This window comes from Callithrix jacchus, chromosome 1 (assembly GCF_049354715.1).
Source record: "Callithrix jacchus isolate 240 chromosome 1, calJac240_pri, whole genome shotgun sequence".
NCBI classification, from domain to species: Eukaryota; Metazoa; Chordata; class Mammalia; order Primates; family Cebidae; genus Callithrix; species Callithrix jacchus.
This window is the reverse complement of record NC_133502.1, coordinates 192,239,227-192,257,007: the sequence shown is the minus strand read 5'-3', so window position 1 is coordinate 192,257,007 and position 17,781 is coordinate 192,239,227. Positions and strand designations below refer to the sequence as shown.

At 50.5% G+C, this 17,781-nt stretch overlaps 1 protein-coding gene across 4 annotated transcripts; it reads left to right on the top strand.

Annotated features, from left to right (window-relative positions):
• Nucleotides 1–4,285: 4,285 nt before the first annotated feature.
• Nucleotides 4,286–16,434, top strand: TOB2 (transducer of ERBB2, 2). Of its 4 annotated transcripts, none has more exons than XM_002743806.7 (2): nucleotides 4,286–4,705; nucleotides 12,538–16,434. In XM_002743806.7, the coding sequence occupies exon 2, from the start codon at nucleotides 12,600–12,602 to the stop codon at nucleotides 13,632–13,634; it is 1,035 nt and encodes a 344-aa protein (XP_002743852.1). In that variant the 5' UTR covers nucleotides 4,286–4,705; nucleotides 12,538–12,599; the 3' UTR covers nucleotides 13,635–16,434. The 4 variants fall into 4 exon arrangements, with proteins under 4 accessions (XP_002743852.1, XP_008977858.1, XP_035122698.1 ...); XM_008979610.5 differs by having other exon boundaries at nucleotides 4,286–4,709; XM_035266807.3 differs by lacking the exon at nucleotides 4,286–4,705 and adding an exon at nucleotides 5,743–5,801.
• The last annotated feature ends 1,347 nt before the right edge of the window (nucleotides 16,435–17,781 follow it).

Sequence of the window (17,781 nt, the reverse complement as noted above, 5' to 3'; positions counted from 1 at the left end):
TGGGTGGGGATGAAGTATGGGGAATAAAAATATAAACAACTAGGCCAGGTGGGGTGGCTTATGTCTATAATCCTAGCACTTTGGGAGGCGGGAGGATTGAAGCCAAGAGTTCAAGACCAACCTGGCCAACAAACCTAGCAAGACCCTGTCTCTATTCAACAGCAACTAACTATATTGTAAATAAAATCCTTGTGTTCCTTTTGCCTCTCCTTCCACCCAGGGCATACAATAGGCAATCACTCCAATAATTACTTGTTAAATTAAAACGAAAAAGGGGTCACAAACTCCGGAGTCTGGATGAGTAATATCATTAATTGAAAAGGGAGGGGTATAAGAATAGCCCAAGTGTGATGATAAATGGTATGTGACCTTCAGCCTCTGTGTCTGGGACACAATAGGGGAGTGGTGGGGACCTTAGGCAACCAGAGAACACAGCCCTGTCTAAAAGAGACAGCTGCTATTCAACTCCAGACAATTGCTGCCAGTTTAATGCCCAGTGTTGCCAGATAATTTGAATTTAGGACAAGTGGCAACTTAAGCTATTTTTGTACAATATCCCACATATTCACTACTGGCAACTCACTTTTAAAACCTAATATGTCAGTATGTGCCAAGAAAATACATCTGCCAGATGTGGACCTTGGTCTGCCAATCAGCAACTTCTAAATTAAAATTAACTTCTCAAGGAATCAAACTGAACTGACCAAATTTCAGAGAGACTATGTGTCACTCTATTCTGACCTGTAGCTTTTTAATTATAGTTTGAAGCAAAGACATAGAAGGAAAAGATTTTTTTCCTTGCTTGGAATTTTCCTGTTTTAAAAGACTGATTATTTCTACCTGTTCCCAGTCACTCAGTTCCTTATCAGCTCTGTCGCAAGTGACCTGTTGATACCACCAAGGCTAAAATGTTACTTTCTTTGAACCCTGCATTTTAGCATCTTAGCAAGACAGGTTTGTTCACTTACCTTGTTTACTAGAATTCAGTCTTGGTGAGTTCTATATAAAAATCATTTGTCAGCTGGGCATGGTGGCTCATGCCTGTAATCCCAGCACTTTCGGAGGCTAAGGCAGGCTGATCACTTGAGGTTAGGAGTTCAAGACCAGCCTGACCAATATGATGAAACCCCCGTTTGTCTGTAATCCCAGCTGCTCTAGAGGCAGGACAATCACTTGAACCTGGGAGGTGGAGGTTGCAGTGAGCCAAGATCGTGCCACTGCACTCCAGCCTGGGCAGCTAGGTATGGTGGCTCATGCCTTTTTTGAGCCAGTCTTGAGACAGCAAGACTCTGTCTCAAAATAAATAATAAATAAATTTTTAAACAATTTAAAAATGATTTTTCTTCAGTAGCCAACCACAGTTCTCCAAAGCCAATTTCTTTTGCACCTGCCGAAGAAATCAAATTGAGGAAATATTCTCTTAAATAACTTCAAAGAAACAATACAGAATTTCTTGCCCTGGAATGTGTATGAGAGGGTGACTCACTCTGAGAGTTAACTGAGGCCAATTATGACCAGCCTGATTTGTTATGGCACCACATCTTGCTTACTCTCAGACAGGGGATGTGCCCCCCACCTTCTCCCTGCCTCACCTGCTTGCTCATGGAGCTCACCATTTTGCAAGCATGGTGCATGCCTTTCAACATATGATTATTCAAAATGGGAGGGGAATCTGGAATGCCTGAGTAGGCATTTAGCTCACAATTATACCCTGGCAAGATGTAATCACACACTGGGTACAAGCGGGGAGGAAAAAAAACTTCCTCCTCACCACACGATAAATGGAGACATCAGCAGTTAAGAAGGGTGGTTACCTTTTTCCCCCCTCTTTTATCTTTCCTTACTTACATGCTAACCTTTTCCCAGAGCTCCCACCAAGGAGGCTGGATTTATCATTTCATTCTAATACTGCTGCTGAAGGCTCGTATCTTTCCAGTGTTGCAGAGGAGATTCGATTAAACGCACAAACACCCAGAAATTCATGGTCTTCCTTCTAAGGATTCAGTTTGCCCACCCTCAGCCTGTCCAGAATGGTAGATGTCTACCCTTTAACTGCTTATATGTACTCCAGCTGTCCTTCCTGAGGTGCCCTAGGACAACTTGCCTCAGCTCACCTACACCATTGTCAGAGGTTTCACATTGGAGAGTGCACACCATACTGAGCACCGGATATGCATATGATGCAGTTTGGCCAAACACTTACATTTAAATTAAAAATAGCAATGATTTGAGCCAGGCTTTACATACAGCATCGTACTTAATCCCCCACACGAGTTACATTTTATAGATGAGGAAACTGAGGTTTAGTGATGTCGAGAGTTTTGCTGCATGAAATTAAGATCACACAGTAGGTAACACAACTGGGATGTAAGTCCACCTATTTCTATGGCTGCCTTAATCAATGACTACAAATACCAGCATCCCTTGCCATGCCCGCTGGTGCAAACGCACACTCCCAAGGACCCAGTTCTAACGCTGGATCCTAAACCCAATCAGACACCGCCTCTCTCTGTCCCCCGACCAATGGGAAGGCTGTTGCTAACACGCCGGCTATATTTTTAGCTTTCGGTGATCTGGGAGCTTGTGGGTCGGCTAAGCCTCCTGCCTGGTGGAAAGAGCTAGGGGAGAAGAGGGAATGGGAGGGGAGAGGAGGGGATGAGGAAGGGAAGGGTGCAGCGGGGCTGTGCGGGAGGGGGCGTGTGTGTGACGCTGTCACTCGCTGACGCACAAGGCAAGTAGTCCCTGGAGGTGCCCCTGGGGTTGCGGCGCTCCGAGTGTGGGGGATGGGGGGACGCTCAGGTTCCCTCTCGCCTCCCAGTCTCGGTGGAGTTTGCCCTCTAGCCCTTCATTTTTCTGCTGCATTCAGGGAAAGTGCATTTAAACCCCCACGCTACCGGTCTCTTTGCCCTTGCCAAAAAAAGCGATCAAGGAAAAAAAAATGCAAACTGTTCGTAGCTGGAAACTTTCGGATCTCGCCACCCAACGTAGGCTTGGCGGCTGCTGCTCGGCCGGAACCGTCTGGAATGACAAAAAAGGTGGGGGCGGGGAGGGGAGAACTGGGAAATGGGTCATCTAAGGAGGGACTGGGGCGAACACCCTACGCACAGTTCCTCGGGGGCTCCGGACTGCAACTTCTGGCAGGTGTCTGCCTGTGACCGCAGAACACAGCCCTCTCTATCCCTAGCTCTGTGTCCCGCACAGTCACAAAGAGGCAGAGCAGCCCGCGTGGCCAGAGGCAGGACAGGGGGCCTCAGGGCGCGGGGCTAGTGCGCCCAGTCCTGAGTTCGCCGAGCCTCGCTCCGCCGCCCGAGGGGCCGTAGTGGCTGCGAGCCCGGCACCCCTTGCACGGTCAGGGGCTACTTCACGCCAGCGAGACTGACTAGAAGAAATGTGGTTCTCCCGCGTGCCCCACACTGGGGTCGCCAGCTACGGAGAGCAAACCCCGGTAGAGAGAGGGGCTCGCTCCCGCGCGCCTGCGCAAAGCCGGCGCCGGGCCTCCCGACTGCTAGTAAAGGAGCCCCAGAGGCGGTGAGGGGAAGGTCTATTGTAGCGCTCAGCTCGTTTTCCCAGCCGTCGGCCTAGTCCTCGCCTCTTCCTCCCGCACAGCGCGGCTCAGGTCCCAGAGGTCCCCCTGCCCTTCTTTCGACATTGAGTACCCCGAGGAGGCACGAGGCGACTGTCCCCTGAGCTCCCCCTCCGCGGAAGCCGTAACTGGGGCGATACGAGCGCCGCGGGCAGGGCCAAACACCCGGAGCTGGAGGAAGGCCCCGGGAAATGGCTCGGGCAAAGTTCCGAACCGTGTACGCTGAGGCAGGTGCAGGGCGAAGGAGTCAGCTGGGAAGTTCCCGGAGGGTCTGGTGACTCCGTTCCTTCCCCCGTGACACTCGTCCCTCAAACAACTAAAGAAAGCACTGTGTCCGGCCTGGGAGCAATCTGGCCTCAGGCCGCCCTCAGCCCTCTCGGAGCGCCTGTCCTCAGGGAGAACACCTCACACGACGCGCACAAGTTCAGAGTGTGGCGTGGAAATAAAAAGGAGAGCGGCGCGTCGCTGTGACGGGAGGGAAAGGCGGGAGCCGAAACGAGTAAGGGTCCGCGTGCACCAAGGGGGCGAGGAATGGCTCCGCGCGGTACCAGCAGGCTGAGGCGCTAGGGGGGGGGCTGGCAAGTAGTCCCGGCCGGGCTCCGGCCCCGCCCCTGCAGGGCGGAGGGACGCATCACGCAGGGGTGGGGAAGCCGGATCCGTGCGCAGGGTTGCTAAGGGTGAAACTTTTCATTGACTTTGCTCACTTCGGGACAGGGCGCGGGAAGGTGTGGGTTGTTATTGGGGACACTCACTCGGGCTCGGGCGGCGCGGGGCCAGAAGGGCAGGACCGCCCGTCGGCGACAGCCCAGACCGTCTTCCGTTCCGCGACACGAACCACCCTCCAGTCCGCCATCCCCGCGCCGTCGCCGCTGGTCCGTCCGCCTGATCTCCGTCCCCACGCCGCCGAGCCCGACCTCCTAAGAGCTGAAAGAAATTCTTGCGATTCCTAGCCCATAGCCCCCTGCTTCGTCCCCAACCCTCAACGACGAAAAGGACTTTGGTCCCCGACCGGCCGGCACCCGGGAAGGAAGGGAGAGAGACCTCCGCCCCGCGCCCAGGACCACGCTGGAGGGAGAAGCCGCCCCGAGGCCGGCAGAGTGCCCCGCCGCCGCGGAGCCCCGAGTGAGTGAGTGGGGGGGCGTGCGGGTGGGCGGGGGGCCCGCCCCGAGACCCAGCCGGCCTGACCACCTCTCCCATCCCGCCCCACTCCCGCTTTGCTGGACTCTCCACGTTGCTGCTGCCCCCTCCCCCGCCTGGCCAGCATTTTCTTTCCCCCTCCAGCTCTTCCCTAGACCCCCCTTTTCCCTGCTCCTCTCCTCACGCCATCTCTGCTCCTGGGGTGCCCAAGAGCTCCCTTTTCTCCCAGTTCCAAGAGTGGCCCTCTCTTGGGTGGGGTGCATTTCCTCCCTTCTCCGCCTCCCCCAATTCTTTATATCCCAGCTACTCGCTAGATCTTCCGTGTTCGCCAAAGAAACGTAACTCCCCCCACCGTTAAATAAACCCGAGGAAGGAAAGGGATCCAGGCCTTGTTTTTCTGCTTCTTTTCCCATGTGCAGGGAAGGGGGGTGGTAATTGTTAATAGGCTCTATTTCTGGCTCTGTGAAGCCTGAAGGGTGGAGGTGGGACACCCCCTTTGGCGACAGAACAGGTCAGTGGAGACTGTCCTTGGGCCACTGAGTCAGAGTTCACCATTTCGGCTTGAGCTCTTTATACTCTTCAGTGTTTTAAGGGAAAACTGGACAGAAAAAAAAGTCCCCTTAAACCAGTGCCAGTGAATGGATTTTGGTTATTTTGGTAAGGTGCCTGTAAGGTGGGAGCCCTACCCCCAGACTCCTTCCCCTCCTGTCCGGAGGGTGAACTGTGCCCTTGACCACCAGAAATCTGGAGGGGAAGGAGGGTGCAGAGAGGAGGCACTGCCTGCAGGCCTTCTCCCTCCCCCAGGAGAAACCAGAACCCCACACACAGCAAGCTTCAACTTGGGTACTGGCAGAGGCCAGGTCTCTGGTGCTGCTCCGTACCTAAACGGTCTTTTTCTGCTTCTCACCCACGGAACCCTGGGAATGGGTCCCTCATCTCTGATTTTCCAGCAGAAAAACAACCCTATTGCTTTCTTGGGCGTCTGCCCCCATTCCTTCCATTAAGCACGGGGAAAGAAGCTTGTGTAGGAGGATGGATTAAGGAGGTTTAACACCCAGTAGTGGAGCTTGCTGAGGATCTGGTAAGTCTGGTCGTAGAGCAGACCTTGCAATGGGAGGAGATACACAGAATCTTAGTATGAGAAGATGCTCAGGTGTCAGGTGTACAGTTTTTTTTTCTTCTCTGCCTGGGAACCTTTTCCTATTTCCCTCTCCCGGATCTGGTTACTCAGAGTTGGATTAGAAATGGGGTGAGGCTTGGTCCCTGCTGGCCTTGGCCCGGCGCCTCCCCACAGCTTGACTGGAAATTTCTTTGGCCGAGAGGACGGGAGAACTGGGTTTGATTCCTGCCTTTCCTTTACTGGCTGTTGGGGTGTTAGAGCTGAGTCTGCTAGGCATTAAGTGAAAAGGCTTGTTTCCCTTTGAATCCATCCAGCAACCCCAGACGGACCGCCCAGGCTCTGGAATTCCGGTTAAGGTGGTGGGAGGAGGGGGTCATGACCTTATCTAAGCCGGCCCGCTCCCTTCACCCAGAAAATACTCTTCAGAAGCAGATCCTAGTTTCAACAGTGATGGGAGGCGATGAAAGGAAAGGTGGGAAAGTTAGGCTCTCGTAAAGCCTAGAGGATGTAGTGGGGCCATACAATACGGGGAGTAGGCCTTCTGGGTAGAATCTATATGAAATGTATTAGGCGATGGGAGGGGGCGCCGGCAGCCACAGTGCGCATGTGCATCGGAAACTTTTCCTGGGCTGTCCGACCCTCGGTCAGCTCCCATTACCGGGCATGCGTAATGCAGCCAGTTAGGCCTTCACAAAGTACTCAGGGAAGTGTAGTGTGCAGAGAAAGTAGGTCACTCGCTGCCGCCGGGTCCGGAGGCGTTCGAGGACTACAACTCCCAGAGTGCAGAGCGGGCCCTCACCGCCGGCCTCCCCACCTACTTTGGGGTTGACTGGAGTTTTCCTGGCTCCTGAGGAATATGGAGTGCCCTAGAAAGGATCTTCTTAGCCGAAAGGGGCCTTGTAGTCAGACCTAGGGTTGACCAGTCTATGTTTAGGGGAGATGATGTGAGACTGGGAGTGGTGGTGTAGTCAGTCAGCATCAGTCCTGGAAGCCTTTCATCTCACACTCGCCCTTCTGGGCCGCTGCCCTTGGGACCAGCGAGTTGGGGCGGATCCTGGGTCTCACTAAAAAGAGGAACTGCCTGCTCTCACTCCCCGGGCAGCGCCAGGGCACTCGCATCCACCCGGTCTGTGACACCTACTCAGTTGAGTCCCGTAGTCCTTCATTGTAGGACAGTTTGCGGGTTAAGGCTTAGAGGTGTCTGAATATCTTTCTGAGTTTGGGGCTCAGTGGATTCCATCACCGGTATTCCTCCGTTACTTCTTTGAAACACAATTGTCTTTTAAAAAATCTTCCAGCTGCGAGCGGTGGCTCACACCTGTAATTGCAGCACTTTGGGAAGCGGAGGCAGGCGGATCACTAGCTTGGGAGTTCGAGACCAGCCTGGCCAACATGGTGAAACCACCCTGCTCTACTAAAAATACAAAAATTAGCTGGGCATAGTGGCACACGCCTGTAACCCCAGCTACTCAGGAGGCTGAGATAGGAGAATCGCTTGAACCAGCTCTGGGCAACAGAGCAAGAGTCTGTCTCGGGGTGGGGGTGGGGAGAACTTCCTTCACTCTGACAGTAGAACATGCATGCGCCCGCGCGCGCACACACCTTCCTCACATTTTTTTTTTCTTTTTCTTTTTTGAGACGGAGTTTCACTCTTGTTAACCAGGCTGGAGTGCAATGGCGCAATCTCTGCTCACTGCAACCTCCGCCTCCTGGATTCAGGCAATTCTCCTGCCTCAGCCTCCTGAGTAGCTGGGATTACAGGCACGTGCCACCATGCCCAGCTAATTTTTTGTATTTTTAGTAGATACGGAGTTTCACCTTGTTGACCAGGATGGTCTCGATCTCTTGACCTCGTGATCCACCCGCCTTGGCCTCCCAAAGTGCTGGGATTACAGGCTTGAGCCACCATGCCCGGCCGCTTTTTTTAATAGGTTGACAAAAGGGAGATTTGCTGTTTTTTTGTTTTGTTTTGTTTTTTGGTTTTTTTTTGAGATGGAGTTTTCGCTGTGGTTACCCAGACTGGAGTGCAATGGCACGATCTCGGCTCACCGAAACCTCTGCCTTCTGGGTTCAAGCAATTCTCCTGCCTCAGCCTCCCGAGTAGCTGGGACTACAGGCGTGCGCCACCATGCCCAGCTAATTTTTGTATTTTTAGTAGAGATGGGGTTTCATCCTGTTGACCAGGATGGTCTCGATCTCTTGACCTCATGATCTACCCACCTTGGCCTCCCAAAGTGCTGGGATTATAGGCGTGAGCCACTGTGCCTGGCCAAGATTTGCTGTTATTAAACACCTCATCGTTTTTATCCTTTTGCTCCCTTTTTGGCCATTTGTGCCTACATTGGGGTTGGAAAAGATCTCAATGTCCTCTGCAGTCGCTTAATGAATCCCTTTACTTGTTCCCGTTATTGACAGGTAGTTATTTCTAAGTTTTCTAATCTTAATATACTTCCATAAATATTTTATATGTAAGCTCTAGAATTTGTTCATAGCTTTTTAAAAAATGAACAAACTCCACTGAATGGCCACTCCTATCTTTAGCTAAAGACAAGCTAGCACCAGTGCTTTAATCCTCTGCTCCATAAGCTTCTTGCAGTCAAAATTAGAGCCTGAGCTGATAGAGCAGAAAATCTCATTCTGGTTGTCCATCATTTTTGTAAGGTTCCACCCCACAGCCATCTGGTCTGGCCTGTTCTCTAATTAAAGAGGCAAAGGTGGCATTATATACTTCCTTATTTGTGCGGCAAGATCACCGAGGTATAAACTGGTGTGCAGCTTTATTTGCTTATGCTGCAGAAAATGGTTAGCTAGGCAGGGCTGATGACAGTGGTTCTATTGTATTTTGGGGTGGGAGGCTTATTTCCCAATGACTTTGTCCTGCATTTAAAATGCTCCCATTTTGAGGCTGAACTGTTCAGGGTAGTTAACTTGGAAGGCAATTATTCAGCCAGGTTTTTGGAGGCCTAGAAAGGTGTAGAAGCTCTTTGCTCTCAGTGTAACACCAAGAGGTGTATTTTAAGAGGCCACATGGTGCCTTGGGAGAGAGATATCATAGGTTGACTTCAGTCTGTTTTAGATTTCAAACAGTATTTGGAATCAAATACTTTTAGACAGTATTTGGAAATACTGTCTTTAACACCAGGTTCCATTCTGGACAACCAGTATCAACTTTCCTCACAGCTTTTTTTTGGGGGGGTTGGGAGGCAGAATCTCACCGTCACCCAGGCTGGAGTGCAGTAGCTCCACTTCAGCTTACTGCAGCCTCTGCCTCGCAGGTTCAAGTGATTCTCCTGCCTCAGCCTCCCGAGTAGTGGGATTACAGGTACATGCTTGGCTAATTTTTGTGTTTTTAGTAGAGATGGGATTTCGCCATGTTGGCCAGGCTGTTGTTGAATTCCTGACCTCAAGTGATCCACTTGCCTTGGCCTCCCAAAGTGCTGGGATTACAGGTATGAGCCACCACACCTGTCTCTTCACAACTTTTTAGTCTGCTTCATGTTTGACACATCTATGGACCATGTGGCCCTTTCAGACTTCCATTCCTGAGAGAAGGCCCATGGTTCTGGTGGCTAGCTTTGTATCTACTGATGAGCCTGATCCTCATAAACCGAAAGCCCTTTATTCTTTTTATTATGATTACTTTTTAAAGCCCAAAAAAGTCCTGAAATTGATCTGTGTTGATCATGAATAGACATTTGAGGCTGAGGCATATGGATGGCTTGAACACGTTAGTTCAAGAACAGCCTGGGCAACATGGCCAAACCCCATCTCTACATAAAAATTAAAAAAAATAAAATTAGGCCAGGCATGGTGGCTCAACCTGTAATCCCAGCACTTCGGGAGGCTGAAGCGAGTGGATCACCTGAGACCAGGAGCTGGAGACCAGCCTGGCCAACATGGTGAAACCCCATCTCTACTGAAAATACAAAAATTAGCCAGATATGGTAGCATGTGCCTGTAATCCCAGCTACTCGGGAGGCTGAGGTGGGCGAATCGCTTGAACTCAGGATGCGGAGGTTGCAGTGAGCTGAGATCATGCCACTGCACTCCAGCCTGAGCAATAGAATGAGACTCAGTCTCAAAATAAATAAATAGATAAATAAATTAAGTTAAAATGCCCCTTAAAAGCCATGGGCCCAGGCCTGAGAATTACAGGGAAATGTGTTGGGGTGGGTGTTTAGAAAACTCCAAATCCCCAAGCCTGAAATTAGCACCTGGGTACTTCAAACTGGATCCAGAAAGGATTTGAATCAAGATCCAGCCTGGAATCTTTAACAGGACAGAAGATGCCCTTGACAGATCATGGAACAGTCATGTCTCTGTGCTTAGCTCAGCAGTACAGCGTTGCCCAGAGGTCTGGCTAAGAGCATGTTCTGGTTCTGCCTCCCCTCAGAGCCAGTTCTTTCAGTTCAGTTTCTACCCCAGCATGAACCCTGGAGTTGCCCTTTTGGAGAAAATGAGATTAGGATCACAGGCTCACAGGACCTTACAGATCATCTTCCTGAGACATGAGGCTGGCTCAGGCTGAGGGAATAAACCTTTTTGACCTCAGTGGGATCTGACTGTGAGAGAATCCCAAAATAACAATCTGGTGTTTATCTTGGGCTGCCTTTTCTCTAAGCATCTCCAAACACTTGATAAATCTGATCTGATGCCGAGGACAGGTGGTCAGACAGTCTCTGGGAGACTGAGTGATGATGGGTCCCTGCTGGAGGCTGCAGGGTGATGGAAAATTTCTTTCCTCTGCCACCCTCATCACTTACACTCTCACCAGAAACTACAGAGATTCCCACTCCTGTCCTCTGCTTCCCTGGGGCAGCCTCCAGTGAGCACTTCCCTTGTTGGTCCACATCTCTGGTTGTGACAGGTCTTGCCTTTTTCCTGGGGCTCATGCTCTTTTCTTTTTTTTGAGACAGAGTTTTGCTCTTGTTGCCTAGGCTGGAGCAATGGCATGATCTCGGCTCACTACAACCTCTGCCTCCCAGGTTCAAGCAATTCTCCTGTCTCAGCCTCCCAAGTAGCAGGGATTACAGGTGCCCGCCACCATACCCGGCTAATTTTTTTTTTTTTTTTTTTTTCAAGACAAAATCTCACCCTGTTGCCCAGCCTGGAGTGCAATGGTACAAACTCCGCCTCCCGGAGGGTTCAGGTGATTCTCCTGCCTCAGCCTCCTGAGTAGCTGGGATTGCAAGCGTTTGTCACCATACCCAGCTAATTTTTTTTGTATTTTTAGTAGAGATGGGTTTCACCATGTTTGCCAGGCTGGCCTTGAACTCCTGACCTCAGGTGATCCACCCGCCTCGGCCTCCCAAAGTGCTGGGATTGCAAGCATGAGCTACTGCATCCAGCCAGTTTTTGTATTTTTTAGTAGAGACAGGGTTTCACCATGTTGGCCAGGCTGGTCCTCAACTCCTGACCTCAGGTAATTCACCTGCCTCGGCCTCCCAGAGTGGTGTTCAGATTACGGGCATGAGCCATGGCGCCCGGCCCATTCTGTGGGGTTCTTTTTTTTTTTTAAGATGGGGTTTCACCATGATGGCCAGGCTGGTCTTGAACTCCTGACCTCAGGTGAATCACCCACCTTGGCCTCCCAAAGTGCTAGGATTACAGGCGTGAGCCACAGCACCCAGCCTCTGTGGAGTTCTTTTTTTGTTTGTTTTGTTTTTTGTTTTGAGATGGAGTTTCGCTCTTGTTACCCAGGCTGGAGTGCAATGGCGCGATCTTGGCTCACTGCCGCGATCTCAGCTCCACCGCACCTGGCCCTCTGTGGAGTTCTTAAATCAGTTCTGCAAACCTGGACTGAGCCAGACAGCATACACACCCATGGAGCCCATGATGACACATGGATGTGACTGGAGTCCAGGTCCCCAGTGAAAAATTGGCAGTGCTCCTTTCTGTACAGTGACCTGTATCCCTTTTCATTTAAGGAGGACAACCAAAGATTTTAAATTTACATCTTAGTCTGACAGTTTGGGAGCATGACTTATACTAAGATATTGTCGAGACAGCAAGAGCCTTCTCTTCACCTGATTTAAGGACTTGATTTTTTCAGTGTCATTCATACAGTGACCTGAATTCTCAAGATGGTGGAAAACACAGCTTCCCTATTTGTTTAGAATTACTTAAAAATAGTAGCTAACTGGGCCAGGCGTGGTGGCTCACGCCTATAATCCCAGCACTTTGGGAGGCCAAGGCAGCTGGATCACGAGGTCAAGAGATCGAGACCATCTCAATCACAAGGTGTTTCACAAGGTGAAACACCGTCTCTACTAAAAATACAAAAAATTAGCTGGGCATGGTGGCGCACGCCTGTAATCCCAGCTACTCTGGAGGCTGAGGCAGGAGAATTGCTTGAACGCAGGAGGCGGAGGTTGCAGTGAGCCGAGATCGCGCCATTGCACTCCAGCCTGGGTAACAAGAACAAAACTCTGTCTCAAAAAAAAAAAAAAAATAGTAGCTAACTTTATCAATTAGCTTTTAATTGCCAGGTACATTGTGAGGCAGTTTATATCTTGAACTAAACTTCATGATAGCCTCTTGTTACTAGTGAGGAAACTAGGGCCCACAGTCACTGGTAGGGCAGAAATAAGCTTCTGGGTCTGTGTGATCCAAAGTTGGTGCTTTTCTTCTATCCTTAGCTATTGATTACCACCAGCTTTCTGCATATCTTCTCATGGTGCCTATCCTCATTTCCCAGAGCCGTCTGGAGCCCAAGGCTGTGCACGTGCGCTGTCCTGATTCTCTGCCTAGGAAAGGACCATGCAGCTAGAAATCAAAGTGGCCCTGAACTTCATCATCTCCTACTTGTACAACAAGCTGCCCCGGCGCCGGGCAGACCTGTTTGGGGAAGAGCTAGAGCGGCTTTTGAAAAAGAAATATGAAGGCCACTGGTACCCTGAGAAGCCACTGAAGGGCTCTGGCTTCCGCTGTGTTCACATTGGGGAGATGGTGGACCCTGTGGTAGAGCTGGCTGCCAAGCGGAGTGGCCTAGCAGTAGAAGATGTGCGGGCCAATGTGCCTGAGGAGCTGAGCGTCTGGATTGATCCCTTTGAAGTGTCCTATCAGATTGGCGAGAAGGGAGCTGTGAAAGTGCTGTACCTGGATGACAGTGAGGGCTGTGGTGCCCCAGAGCTGGACAAGGAGATCAAGAGCAGCTTCAACCCTGATGCCCAGGTATTTGTGCCCATTGGCAGCCAGGACAGCTCTCTGTCCAACTCCCCATCACCATCCTTTGGCCAGTCACCCAGCCCCACCTTCATTCCCCGCTCTGCCCAGCCCATCACTTTCACCACCGCCTCCTTCGCTGCCACCAAATTTGGCTCCACTAAGATGAAGAAGGGGGGCGGGGCAGCAAGTGGTGGGGGTGTAGCCAGCAGTGGGGTGGGTGGCCAGCAGCCACCACAGCAGCCTCGCATGGCTCGCTCACCCACCAACAGCCTGCTGAAGCACAAGAGCCTCTCTCTGTCTATGCATTCACTGAACTTCATCACGGCCAACCCAGCCCCTCAATCCCAGCTCTCGCCCAATGCCAAGGAGTTTGTGTACAACGGTGGTGGCTCACCAAGCCTATTCTTTGATGGGGCCGAGGGCCAGGGCAGTGGCACCACAGGCCCTTTTGGAGGCAGTGGGGCTGGCACCTGCAACACCAGCAGCTTTGACATGGCCCAGGTATTTGGAGGTGGTGCCAACAGCCTCTTCCTGGAGAAGACGCCCTTCGTGGAAGGCCTCAGCTACAACCTGAACACCATGCAGTATCCCAGCCAGCCGTTCCAGCCCGTGGTGCTGGCCAACTGACCATCTACGTGCCCCTAGGGTCAGGAGCACCCAAGACCACAGAAAAGAGAAAGGAAAGGAAAGGTCAAAACAAGGAAAAGAAAAATGTACAAAAAGATTTTCAATCTTCTCACTCTCACTTCTAGAAAAAATGCGGTCCAGGCATGGAATGGGAGGGCCCCACAAAGCACCGAAGTGTGTTTTACTCACCCCCTACTGCTCGCCCACTGGCCTGTGATTTATTTGGTTGGTTTGGGTTTTATATTTCTTTTTTTTTCTTCTTCTTACATGTAGTTTTCTATATAACATCTTTAATGAGTGGCTTCCTGTGCTAAGAATGGTCCAGATGTGAATTGCTGCTCCCTGCTCCTCCCTACCTCCTTCACACTCCTGGTTTAGGATTGGTGTGTCCAAGCTCACAGGGAAGGAAGAGCTGCAGCTGAAGCCTAATCCTCCCTGAAACAAGGAGAGGCTGGCTCATGTCACTGCCTCTGTCACCCAGCTATCCTTGCACTCAAAGCCTTCCAACCTCAGCAGGCCTTCTCGGGCCCCGCCACCTGAATAGGTCTGACCCCAGTCCCTGCTCCCTTTCAGGCTGGGCCACAGGGAGCTAGCTACCAGCTGGCCACTTGACACCCTCTCCTTAGAGCTGATGTCTGTGACTACAGGGAAGTTAGCATTTGTCTAGTGGAACTGCTTTCATCTCTGTCCTGTGGCCCCACCCTACCATTCCCTCCAGTCCCAGACCATCACCATGGCCCTGGCCACCTGGCCATCGATGCATATGGCCTTTCTTTCCCTCATGTGGCCCCTTCTTCCCCAGGCCAGAGGTTGTGGGTAGGGAGGGGTGTGTGTGTATGTGTGTATTTGGTTTGCTGTCCTTTTTTAAAGGATTCCAAGCCATGTGAAACTTCCCTTCTGCATGTGATTCTGGGTTGCAACAAGTGCTTCTTTATGTGTGAGGCTGGGGAATAGGCTAGGGGTATTGGTAGTCCTTTTGCAGGGCGATGTTCGTGGCGGCATGACACCACTGTGGCTGAGCCTGAGACACTCCTGTAGAAAGCACTGCAGAAGGAACTGGTTTGCAGACGTGGAGGGATCTGCACTTTTGTTTTTGACCAAAAAAAAAAAAAAAGGTTAGCTTTGAAGGGCAGAGGGAATACCCAAGCCCTTGATGCCTATGAGAAGTCCCTGGACTTCAACCCTCCTGTTGTATGACCTTAGCTCAGTGAGAGCTGCTCACCTGAGCACCCTTAGGGGTGGGCAGGGAGGCAGAATGGGATTTTGGCGTTAGTGTCTGTGTGGGGCAGCCCTGAGCCTGGAGTTGAGACTTTAGGTCTCTTGGTTGGAGGCGTTATTTGAGTGCATTTGTGCCCCTGCCAGGTTGAGAGTTTCTCCGTACCTCTTGCCATCACCTCTCACAGCCCTGACCCAACCCCAACCTTGATGCTGTGAGGAGTGGTGTCCTGACAGGGATTCAGCACTCCCAGGTGATGCATTGGATCATAGGAGAGTGCTTGCTCTTCTGCTGCTGCCAGGAGAGGGCTTGTTCCTCACACCCTAGGAGGCCAGGCAAGCATGGACAGGAGCCAAGGGAGCAGGGTCATGAACTTTTTCTAAAGTGGGGCACTTGGAATCAGGGTCTCATGACCAAAGCCCCTGGCACCACACTCACTCCATCCTACCCAGGGACCCCAAGTAGGCAACTGCTATGGCAGTGGGTCCAACCCAGGCCGGCACTGCCAGCCTCCTCTCCCTGCAGTAGGCACCAGCTCTACCTCCCTTGGCAGGCAATCCCCTGGCTTCCCAGCCCAGCACCATCTGTTCCCCTAGACTTCTCAGGAGCTAGCCCAGTCTCGGCCACCCTTTCCCTTGTCCCCGGCTCCCACACAGGTGACAGGCCCAGCAGATAGCTTCTCTCTGGGAAAGGTTGGATACTGCCTTATGTCCCCTTCTAGCCCTCCCATCCATACACACAGGTGCCCACCCGCACCAGGTCAGCTTGTTGCTCACATGTAGGGAGAGGGGGGAGGCCAACCCCTTTGTGTCTTTTGAAATATGGAGAAAAATGTGTGTTCAGGAGCATGACTCCAGTGCTGGGCTCTTGGGCCCAGTTCAGTCTGTCTTGTCTCAAATCTAGGCATTTTTGCTTCAATTTTATTTTTTTTAAGAAAACAAAAACAGAAATCTGCACTAATTTACCTGGTTTCATAGGAAAACTTTTTTTTTTATTTTTTACATTTTTTGGTGTCCGTTTGTATTGAATAATTTGCTACATTTGTAAAATGTAAGAGGTATATATAATATATGTATATTTCTAACGTAAAAAACATACTTTTTTTCTTTTCAAGATTTTTTCTTAAAAAGATGAGAGAAACATATTTTTTCAGGAAAAACAAACTTTTAAAAAAAGAGGAGAATAAAACGTTTTCTCCCCTTTCCCCATCCTCTGTCTATCCCTCTTTCCCAGGAACAAATCAAAAGGTGGATTATCTCGTGAAGAATGGAAACTGTTAGTCCAGAATGATGTCTTTTTCTCAATGCAGTGAGTTGTAGATTCTCTAGTTTTCTCCCTAGGGATGGGAAGGGGGCATTGAGGCACGCCTGGAGAGGAGCCCGGGGAGCAGGGTCATGAACTTTTCTTTAGTGAAGGAGGAATACAATCAAGGGTTTTGTATTCAGAATGTTGTGCAATATTTTGGAATGGAACGTTGGTGTGTTTAGAGATTTTAGTTTAAAAACAGAACAAAAAGATCAAATCTGTACAGTTTCTATTGTTCCAGATTTTTTTAAGTTTGTATTAAAAGCATGATATATGATAGTCTTCTGCCTGCTCTTGGCTTTCTTGGTTTCTGGGGTCCCTTTTGGGAGAGAATGGGATTGGCATAGCCCTTATAGGCTCCAAGAAATGATTGGTCCTCCTTACAGTGACTGAGCCCAGGATGTACATAACTGTCCTGGTGCCCCTCTTTGACCACCTATCCATCCCATCAACACAGGATACTTAAGTGTGCCTGCCACCCCAGATGCTTTTCTACACTGGAAATGGTTCCACGAAGTTAGGAACTGCTCCAGTTCCCTCAGCCAATTGGTGGTGATGCCAGGGCTGGGAGCAGAGCCTGGAGAACGGGGTACCTCTTCATGGCTCTTTAGAAACTGCCTATTCCTGGGGAGAGATGAGGGGCAGCTTCCAGCCTGCTTTAGATCTAGCACTTAATCATTAGTACTAGAACCTTAGATGTAGGCAAGGATGAGAACAGCTCACATAAGCCAGGATCCATCCAAAAGCCTGGTGCTTGGATTCTTAGCCCTTTTCTTGAATTGGCTAGACAATTTCAAAGCTGCTTTAAGAATAAGACAGCCCAGCTTGGAGAAAGCCACCCTTCTGCCAGTGGCCGATTTCCTTGGGAGCTTAGCCATCTCCCAGTGTCCCAGGCCATATTTTGTCCTTCCCTGGACCTGTGCCCATTAATGCTGCCCATCTAGGAGGGAAACATCTCTATATACCATCTCCCACCAGTGTGCACTGCACTGCCAAGACCCCTGGGCTGAAGTGAGCTCAGAATATTTGTGAAGTTATTTCATTTTTTTTTTTCAATTGCACAGGGTCTTGAACTGGCCTCAAGCAATCCTCCCACCTCAGCCTCCCTCTCAAAGTACTGGGATTACAGATGTAAGCCACTGTTCCCCATCCTGTTGAATCTTATTTCATCCTCAGAGGGATTGTGTCCGTTTTGCATTTAAGAAATAGGCTGCGTGTGGTGGCTCACATCTATAATCCCAGCACTTTGAGAGGCCAAGGCAGCCAGATCACTCGAGGTCAGGAGTTCGAGATAAGCCCAGCCGACATGGATAAAACCCGTCCCTACTCAAAAAATATAAAAATTAGCCAGGTCTGGTGGCAGGTGCCTATAATCCCAGCTACTGGGAAGCTGAAGCACTAGAATTGCTTGAACCCAGGGGGTGGAGGTTGCAGTGAGCCAAGATCATGCCATTGCACTCCAGCTTGGGGAACAGAGTGAGACTCCATCTCAAAGAAACAAAAAAGAAATAGGGTCTAATTTAGATTACCTTAGATTCACAAAACTAGTAAGTTGTAAAGATTTTGACTCATGTCTGACTTTTCCATTTATGAATCCAAGTGATACTGAGCAGTGTCAGCCCTTGT

What these genes read in the sequence shown, in the direction of transcription:
- TOB2 (XM_002743806.7), top strand. Translation starts at nt 12,600, where the DNA reads ATGCAGCTAGAAATCAAAGTGGCCCTGAACTTCATCATCTCCTACTTG.